Raw genomic sequence first — 10,070 nt, forward strand, 5'->3', positions numbered from 1 at the left:
TGCATCACATTCAGAGGTGTATGGAAGGAAAACACATGATGCCTAAAAACATTCAGAGGTGTAAAAGCAATGGCACATGATGCATCAACACACATTCAGAGGTGCAGGTAGGAACACAATTGCGCAAAACTCCTATGCCACCACCTGTGGCAGTCCCTGGGCCAACTGGCCTGGAAGGGCTAGGACGCCCTGCGTTCAGCAAAGTCAGGCTGCGCCAGCGGCGCAGGCTAAAACAAGAATGGTCCCCCCACCTAAACGTGGCAGCTGCCCACTAAGTGCTGGGCAGCTGGAAAACGAACTTCAGGCACTCTGCGTGCCTCTGGAGCCCTCTCTGGGCTCTGTTCATTAACAATGTGCCCTCAAGAGCCTTCGTGGCTCAGCCCCACGTTGGAGCCTCACGGGCTCAAGGAGAAACAATGCCCCACACGTTGGAGTCCCTCTGGACTCTGCGCCACTCGAAATGCCCCACACGTTGGAGTCCCTCTGGACTCGAGAAGCAACACTCCGCACGTTGGAGCGTCTAGCGCTCTAGCTACTTATGCCCCTTCTGGAGCCTCACGGGGCTCGACACACTGCCCCCGTACCCCCTCAGCACAGGCGCGGAGTCCCCCCAGCCCTTGGTACTCACCGGGCTGCTCTAGGGACTCCCGCGTCGGCTTTTCTCTCTCCGCTCTGGGGGGGAAGGCTCCGAGGCTTCTCTTCAACGCGGAGGGGCAGGCACCGACAATGTGCCTCGCGCCCCCTCCGTACCAGGTCCTGCCGCACTTCTCTCTCGGGTCCAGCGCGGGGTAGGCTCCCGCCTGGATCTTCGCTGCACAGGAGCGCGGGGTAGGCTCCCGTCCGCTTCCTGATTTCAAGTTGAGGCTTCCGTCCCGCGGCACGCCCCCAGGCTTGCCTGACTTCCGGTCACGAACCGGGCTGCAGCGGTGATCTCGGTGATTAGAGGGGTGGGCTCCCTCCGTAAATGCAATCCTCGGCGGGGTAGGCACCCGCCACAATCATAAGCAAATAAGCGGGGTGGGCACCCGCAAGCTGAATCAAAGCGCTTCACAGCGCTACAAGGTGAGCCAGCGCTCGCAGCGCTACAAAGGATCCTCAAAGCGCTCCCAGGCTCTGAGAAACAGCAAGTCCAGGAAAACAGCGCGCCCAGCGCTATAAAGTCCAGAAAGCGCTCCCAGGCGCCACAAGCAATGTCCAGCAACCAAAAAGGGTCCTTCAGAGAGCAGGGGCAAAGGCTGGGCCCAGAGCCAGCTCACAGGGCCCTCCAGCAGGGAGGCAGTCCCCAGTGGCGGTCTCTCCTGGCGCCCAGCAGCAGCAGGCCCCCCCCTCAAGTGGATCCTGGAAGAGAACAACATGTAAGGGGACACAGCCCCTTTTTATACAGTACAAGGCTTTGTCTAAGGTGCAGGGAAGGGGCAAACCAGTTCCAGCAGGTTCCTGAGCACTTTGTTTTGCTCAGCCCCTCTCCCTATTCACTGGCAGGGCTAGGGTCATTAGACGCACCACAGGGGCCGGCGCCAGCATTGTGTGGGGGAAGCCCTGTCCTATTCAGGACCCAGGTACACTCCTCCCCAGCCATTAACATGCTAACTCCCCATTCACCACTGGGTGACTCCTCCTGACTCTGGGGAATTCCCTAGTCCGTCACCTGACCTCACCAGCCAATCGCCAGACAAGCCACACATTTCAGACTGCACACTGAAGTGCCCACTTCTAGAAGTGGCACTTCCACACCAGGTACATGCACGCCGCACACATCAACGCGCAGCATTCACTCCCACGAGTCCGCACATACCAAACACGGGCCTGCACACCCCACGCATCAGGAACTACCGGGACACATACATCCCCCCATGCATTCCTATGGGAGGGCAGGCCAACCTCACAACACGCACGCACTTTACCCTGAGACACAGCGGTAAAGTGCGCAGAAACCAAAATCCATTACACCAAGTCACAATATTAAGCAAAAAGTCTCGGGGGTGAACCTGCCAGAAGGGCCAAGTCCAACACCAACCATGGCTGTCAGTCATGCTGGACTGGGTCAAAGTCAAAGTCAAAAGTTCAGGTCAGCCGCAATGGAGTACGGGTCGATACAGCCCCAGATTAGTTCCACTGAAGTTTTACCTTCTCGAGTTTTGTGCCGAGTCCCATTCACATTGGAGGCGCAAGGAGAGCATTGCGGGTGGTTGTCGGTGGGGAGCAGGCCAGGAGTCAAAGATGGAGGGGCAAAGATGTTGTGGGTCCCCCATGAGCGGTTAATGCTGAGGTGTGAAGAGATGGGCTGGCAGAGGCTCGAGCTGGATTTCGGTGAAAACAATGTGCTCTCGGTGCCAACGGGCTCCTTTGTGGATGCGAAGAGCCCAAAAGGTTGATTTAAGAGCCTGTGAACCACACTAAGGGTCCTGGACCTGAGAGGCACCACTTGGGGTGGGGGGGTGAGGAACGTGCTGCAGCTGGGTGTAGGACCTGTTTGGGAAGTCTTTTATTCCCTGAGGCTCACATCAGAAGGCCAGCAGACTAGCCATTGGAGTCACTTTGGGGTCCTGGGTTCAAGATGAAGTTGCAAGTCATGTTCTCATTCTGCAGGCATCAGCCAAGCACAGCAGGACAGCAATTCCTTTAGAGCAGCAGAGTGGCAGTCCTTATACCAGCACAGCAGAGCAGCAGTTCCTGCAATAGCAGTCCTTCTTCCCGACAGAAATTCTGCATTTAGCACTATTTTCTTAGTGCAAAAGTGTCCCCTCACCTCTAAAATGGAAGCAAGTATGCATTTTTCACTAAGAAATAGTGCTAAATTCGAGCAAATATGAATATCGAGCATGAGCATGAATAGAAAGCTAAATGTGCACTTGAGGTAGGATTTCTCCCCAACGTACTTACGGTATTTAGCACTATTCTCTTTGTGTAAAATGCCCCCTCATGTCCAAAAAAGACATGAGGATGCATTTTGCATTAAGAAATGCTGCTAAATGCAACAGAACACGAATTGCGTTATTATAATTAATTCCGCATCAAAAAGAAACGTGGAATTACCTAAATTACTCCCACCACTCAAGTGTAATTGAAATTCCGTGCAGGCCTAGTGATAATCAAGGATAAAAGTCAATCATATGCCAGGAACGTATATGTTTTTACTGCTGTGGAAGAATATCCTGGAAAAAATAATCAAATTACATGTTATATTTGAGATGTCATCAGTGATGTCACTGACCATGTTATGAGTGATGTAATATGTGAAGTCATAAGCATTGCATTGCGAGGGGTGCGAGTTATAGTTAGCTCAGCTAACTATAACTGCTGAATTTTACTGGTTTTGTATGAGTGAAACCTGAGCCTAACTATAACGTCACTGTAACCTTTGTTTTTTTCAATGAATTTCTAAGGTTTTTTTAAAATTCCAATATCCGAACTATAACGCCCCTGTAACTTTTGATTTTTTCAGTGAATTTCTAAGGTTTTTTAAATGCTAATTCCTAACTATAATGTCCCAACAACCTTTGTTTTTTCAGTGTATTTCTATGTTTTTTTTTAAGTAGTAGTCACGTTTGCAGAGTGGTGGAGAAAGGGGGCTGGGCCTCTGACCAGCTTTCAGGAATCCAACTGTGGAGGACATACAGGAGGTACTGAGAGGGCTTCTTGGCCCCATGGTCCCTCAGTAATAAAGTAACCTTCAATCAATCAATCAATCAATCAATCAATCAGGGTAGGTAAAGTGCAACTACTCACCCTTGAGGGGGTGGCTCCATAGGGTGCTGGGGTCATCCGAAGAGCCAGGTCTTGAGGTCCTTCCTGAACTGGGGCAATGTGGGAGATTGCCGGAGGTGGAGGGGGAGGATGTTCCAGACTTTGGCTGTGAGGTAGGAGAAGGATTTTCCTCCCGTTCTGGTCTTGTTGAAATGTGGGACAGTGGCCAGAGAGAGCTGGGCTGACTGGAGGTGTCTTCTGGGTGTGTGGAAGGAAAGGCAACTGTTCAGGTATGGAAGTCCGGTGTTGTGAAGGACCTTGTGTGCCTGAGTGAGAAATTGGAAGGTTATTCTTATTTTGACTGGAAGCCAGTGTGTTAAATATGGTAGTGGCAGTTGCAGTTGATAACCTTTCAAGTATTGCCCGGCGGTAATCGCCTCTTATACCACTCGAAAATTAACCAACAAAGAGGCAGGCGCCGGAGACTGGAAGGCAGGAAACAAAGTTTTTATTCCGTCGGAGTAGAACACATCAGATCGGACAGCAAGGTATCGTCACGAGGTGCTCTAACCGCATCTCTGAGACCTGGTCTCTTATACACACGTGTATGACTTTATTGCAGGTTTATCATACATGGCACATTCTTGAGATCGCTTTGATACATGAAAGAACATTCTCAGAATCCCCGTCTCAGATCCGCTCCCACACATAGCTACAGTAGAAGTCCCCACCCCACCCACAGTAGGAGATGGCTATCACACAGCTGGACATTCCGCCAATTCCCGGGGGTGTGTGTCGGGTCTCAGGGGGTGGGGTGCCTTGATCTACTGTAATCCCTTTGATGTGGGGTGTTTCCCTTACAGTAGGGGCAATAAACTGCATCCGCAGGGCTAGGTGATGGCCTGGGATCGGTTCGGACAATCGGGCGCAGAGGAAGGGGGTTTATCAAAGAGATGTATGACCATGTATGGGATGTCGGTCAGGCGTGGGATGTGGTTCCATGGCAGGGTCGCACAGAAGGAGAGGTTTTATGGCCCATGTATGAGAGAGCGGGGGTGGCCGGCGCGCGGGGGGATGTTCGCAGCGCCAGGGGAATGCGCCGGCGATCGGCAATGAGCAGGGAGAGAGACCAGAGTGCATAAAATGGCTGCCATGCGTTTTTCTGTGTGTCGCGCTGGGGAGAGACAAGATGGCGCAGATAATGTTCAGTTACGAGCTACATTTCCACAGTCCTCCCTTTTAACATATCTCGCCAGCTTGTTTAGTTCGGATCTATCCCCATGATGCCACGAACTTCTACCTCGTATAAAGCTTTCATATGTTCTGCTTCAAAGTTCAGAGTCTTAGGGCAGATGCAGTTTATGAAGAGCGAACATAAGGGTGGCAAACACTGAATCCCTAGGCAACATCCACATAGGATCACAATTGGTATTAGGATAAACGTAAACAACCTCCACCCCCAACTTTTAATAGTGTCCCAAAACCAACTCCCAAGCGTCCATCCTTCTTGCTCCTGATGAACCTCTGCGGAAAGTCTGTGGAGGTGTTCAATCGCCTTGTAGACTGAGGGTGAGTTATCCGGAACGTAGCTACAACAGCTGGACCCAATGATGCGGCATGCTCCCCCACGATCAGCCAGAACCACGTCTAGAACGAGGCGGTTCTGAAGAGCTACCAGGCGGACGGCCTGAAGCTCAGCGGTGTTGTTGGTGAGGATGCCGGCTGTAATGTTCATTGTGGTTTCGACTGCCTGGGTCAGGTGCCGGATGGCACGGCTGTTTGCCATTGGACCCCACAGTGGAACAAGTCCTTTTACTGCATCCATGAACTGTGCTCCAGTGGAGTCGGCTTGTACAATGTCCTTTGCACGTTTCTGCCGGTGATGGTTTGCTGGAGCCACATATGTTGGAGGAAGGATAAAAGCGATGTAGCAGGTGCCTCCCCACCCTTTCGGAAGCCAGGTGTAGGCCTTAGTACCACAGACGAAGTACATATTTGGGGAGGTAACAAAGGAGGGTGGGTCAACTGAGTCCAATGTTCGGGTGATGAGACAGGAACTGTGGCCCACCAGCTGCGTTCCCAGACCTTCGATACACACAAGACCTGTGATGTTGATGACGGATAGGGCCACCATCAGGGTGGCGGCCGTTCGTTTCCGGAGGTAAGAGAAGGTGGGTCTGGCTGGGTTGTTAAACACCTGCATTTCAACTCGCTCTTTGGCAGGGATGTCCATATGAAAGGAAGTGTTTGATTTCAAAGGACAGAAGGGAGCAGAAGTTTTTCCAGTTCTGTTCAGCCAGAACCCATGGTAGAAGTGTGACATAGTTTTGCCGGAAGTAGCATTGTCCTTGTAGCTTTCTTGCAGGAGGATTAGCCAAGCGAGGCAAGAGCCATGGACAGAGAAGGGTGAAGGGATGAAAGGGATAGAATGTCCAGTGGCATGTGGCAGCAGTCCACAGATCCAGCAGTTGGTTGCATTGGCGGCAAGATTGTGTTGGTGGAGCAACTGTACAAAAGAGTTATTCCAGAACTCCTTACGCCTTTCTCGGAGTTGGGGTGAAAGTGAGATCAGATGGTGTTCTTTCATGGTGGTAGGTTGGACAGTGGTCAACAATGTCTCATGAGCGGGTGCACTCTCTTCCACGATCCAGAAGGTGATCATGAGGAGAAGGCAAAAGAGTAGGGTAATAAAAAGCGCGATAGTCTTTGAGCTGTGCATTTTGTCAGTCTTTGGGTTTTTGTAGTGGGTATTCGGACGTCCGGTTGCTTCCATCATCTTCATGCCGGGCACTTCCATCACCTTCAAGGGACTCGGTAGCGGGCAGAAACACAGACTTTGTTTACTTTCTCTTCTGGAGGCCTTTGAGTTGATTAGGCTCCCAGTTCGAGATTTCAACTTAGTTCGTGGTCTGTTTAGCCGACGTTCCCTCCTTTCGTCGCAGGTTATACCCTTCTTTGGACGGCACAGTGGGATCGGGACATTTCATTAATTCAAGTGTCTCTGTATCTGGGTAGCAGCTCAGGGATGGTCGGTCTTCGTCCAGGAGTTCTTCTTGGCCGGCGATGTTGTCGGTTGTCGTCAGGGTCGGTGATACCTTTTTGCAATGATGTGCGTGCAGCCAATTGCGCTTCCCCTCCACTCGAAGAACTGTTCGGGTGGTGATCAGGACTTGCAGGGGGCCCGTCCACCGGGGCTCCAGACTCCTTGCACGCTGGAAATTACGCACTAGGACGAAATCTCCCGGTTGGATATCGTGTCCGGGGCCCCTGGAAGCATCGGGAATGGCTTGCAGCACCTGCTGATGGATAACAGACAATGTTTTAGTTAGGTTGTACAAATAGTCAGACATGAGGACGTCCGGGACGTCGTGAATGGATGTTGGTTTTGGTGCGGTCCAAAGGTTCATGGGCCGCCCGAAGACGACCTCGTAGGGGGTTAAGTGGTGTTTGGTGGGAGTGGAACGCATTGATAGCAATGCTAGCGGGAGAGCGTCTGGCCATTTCAGTCCTGTGGTGGCAACTATTTTGGCTATCTTGAGCTTCAGTGTGGCATTATGTCGCTCAACCAAGCCTGCAGATTGGGGATGGAAGACCGCATGGAACTTTTGTTTTATACCCAACCCCTTTAAGATGAGTTGGATAACTTCGGCTACAAAGTGGGGGCCGTTGTCGCTCCACAAAATTCGACAAAGGCCGTAACGGGGGAAGAATTCTTTCAGCAATACCTTTGCGGTAGTTATAGCAGTGTTGTCGCGGGTCGGGTAAGCTTCTACCCACTTGCTGAAAGCACACACAACGACAAGTACGTACTTCAAGCTTTGGCACCTTTCTAACTGGATGTAGTCCATCTGTAGGACCTCAAAGGGATGATTAGGAACCCCAAACCCTCCCCGGGGTACAGCAGTTCCTTTACCAGGGTTGTGTTGGAGGCATACCAGGCATTGTTGGACCAGACGTTTGGCTGAGTCTGGGATCTTGTCGTTGTGCCAGACCTTGGAGATGAGTTTGATCATGGGGGCAGACCCTATGTGCGTGGGGGAGTGTGTCATGGTTAACATGGGAATCAGGAACGAGTCAGGTAGCAACCATTTGTTCGTGTCTTTAGTTCGCCAGCAACCGTCATCGTCCTTCAATCCCACCCGTGCCCATTCAGTCAATTCGCGTGGTGAGCTGGCTAATTGGATGTCCCTAATCGTTTCCCTAGCATCCTTCCATTTCTCAGTTTGTGACCTGGTCACGTACATGTGTGTTGTTGACCTATTCTCGGCTGTGGTTCGGGCAGTGATGTCAGCCAGCGCATTTCCCTGTCCTATAATGTCTGTCACCTTCTTGTGTGCCTGGCATTTGATCACAGCTAGCCATGTGGGGAGGAGGACTGCTTCGGTCAGAGCGGAGACTAGATCTCCATGTAGGATGGGTGTGCCATGGGAAGTCAGGAATCCCCTCTCCTTCCATAGGAGCCCAAAGTGGTGAACCACCCCGAAGGCATACTGGCTGTCGGTGTAAATGTTTGCGGTTGTCCCCGCTGCTAGGATGCATGCTCGGGTGAGAGCAATCAGTTCAGCCGCCTGTGCGGATCGCTGTGTGATGCGGGCTGTCTCGACAACTGTTCGGGCCGTGGTGACTGCATAGGCGGCTGAGGTGGTGCCGTCGGGGAGCTTGATGCATGAGCCATCTACCCACAGCTCTCCGTCAGGATCTGGGAAGGCAGTATCTCGGAGGTCAACCCTACTCTTGGTCTGTTCGTCGGTGAGGGTCACACAGTCATGTATAGGGGACGCATTGGGGTCAGTGTCAGGGAGAGGTAGCAGAGTAGCTGGATTCAGAGTGGTGCATCGTTTCAACGTGATGTGGGGTGCAAGCAGAGTCAGTTCATAACCAGTCAGTCGTGCGCTAGTCAGGTGTTGAGTCTTGGTCTGGTTCAGGAGGGTGTCAACTGAGTGGGGTACTAACACAGTGAGGGGGTTCAAGAGCACGATCCCCTCACTTTGCCGGATAGAGACAGCAGCGGCGACTACTGCTCGAAGGCAGGCGGGCAAAGCTCTGGCTACAGGGTCAAGAGTAGCAGAGAAGTAGGCACAAGGGCGTTGTTTAGGACCTATGGACTGGGTTAGGACAGACAACGCGCATCCCTCCCGTTCGTGGGTGTAGAGGAAGAAAGGTTTAGTGTAGTCTGGGGTTCCTAGGACTGGTGCTGAACAAAGGGCATTTCGCAATTCTTTGAAGGAGGACTGGCATTCGGGTGTCCAGGGGAGGGGGAAGGGGGCGTCTTTAGCTAGCAGGGAAAGCAGAGGCTTTACAATAAGGCTGAAGTTTGGCAACCACTGTCGACAGAAGGAGGTGAGGCCGGCCAGGGACCGCACTTGCTTCTGAGTTTTGGGGACAGGGGTGTCTAGGATGGTCTGAATTCGGTCAGGTGTAAGTTTCCTCCCGTCTTTGGATAGGAGGTGGCCTAGGTATGTTACTTGGGGTTGGCAGAATTGTAACTTCTTCCTGGAGACCTTGTGACCGTTCTCCGCAAGGAAGTGGAGGAGGTGAATGGTGGCTGTGACTGCAAGTGGAGTGGTGTCGGCCGCCAAAAGAATGTCATCGACGTACTGTATTAACACCACTCCATCTGGTAGTTGGACTGCATCTAGTTGTCTCTTGAGGGCTAGGCTATAAATGCTGGGGCTCTCAGTGTAGCCTTGGGGTGCCCTACAGAATCTGTATGAACGGGCTTTTAAGGTGAAGCCGAACAGGTAGCGGCTGTCTGGGTGGATGGGGATGGAAAAGAATGCGTTCTTGAGATCAATAACGGTAAAGGTGGTGGCAGTGGACGGAATCAGGGTGAGGATGGTGGTGATGTCCGAGACCACGGGGTACTGAGGTATGACTACTTTGTTAACCTCTCGCAAGTCAACAATGAAGCGGTATGCTTTCTCATCTCCCTCGCCTTGCTTCTTAACAATGGGTAGGATAGGGCTGTTGCAAACATTACTGACTACTTCTACCACTCCTGCATCGACTAGGGACTGGATGATTTCCACCAAGGCCTTCTCGCCTTCGGGCGATATCCGATACTGTGGAAGTTTTGGGAGCACCGCGTCCGGTCGGACAGTTATGTGTACGGGGTCGATCACCATGCGTCCTACGTCCGAGTCGGTCTTTGCCCATAGGTGTGAGGGTAACGTGTCGAGTAGGGACAAGTCAGCATTGGTTATGGAGAACATACGTTGTGTGAGACAAGACCTGAACAGATCCGGGTTATCGTGCAGGATGACTCGCACTCCGTCTGGGGAACATCTGATGGTCGCTCGGAAATGTTTTAGCAGATCAAGTCCCATAACAGCATCGGGGGTGTTGGAGGAGAGCAGGAATGTCGTGTCAGTGGTGTTATCTTC

At 52.0% G+C, this 10,070-nt stretch overlaps 1 protein-coding gene across 1 annotated transcript; it reads right to left on the reverse strand.

Moving 5' to 3' along the window:
• Window positions 1-4,948: 4,948 nt before the first annotated feature.
• Window positions 4,949-6,484, reverse strand: LOC146861436 (uncharacterized). Its single transcript, XM_085646436.1, has one exon. It carries the CDS (start codon window positions 6,482-6,484, stop codon window positions 4,949-4,951), a length of 1,536 nt encoding a protein of 511 aa, XP_085502562.1.
• Between the last annotated feature and the right edge of the window lie 3,586 nt (window positions 6,485-10,070).

The sequence above is a fragment of the Triturus cristatus genome, chromosome 3_1, assembly GCF_964204655.1.
Source record: "Triturus cristatus chromosome 3_1, aTriCri1.1, whole genome shotgun sequence".
NCBI classification, from domain to species: domain Eukaryota; kingdom Metazoa; phylum Chordata; class Amphibia; order Caudata; family Salamandridae; genus Triturus; species Triturus cristatus.

Coding starts and splice junctions, on each gene's coding strand:
- LOC146861436 (XM_085646436.1), bottom strand. CDS start 6,484: ATGGAAGTGCCCGGCATGAAGATGATGGAAGCAACCGGACGTCCGAAT.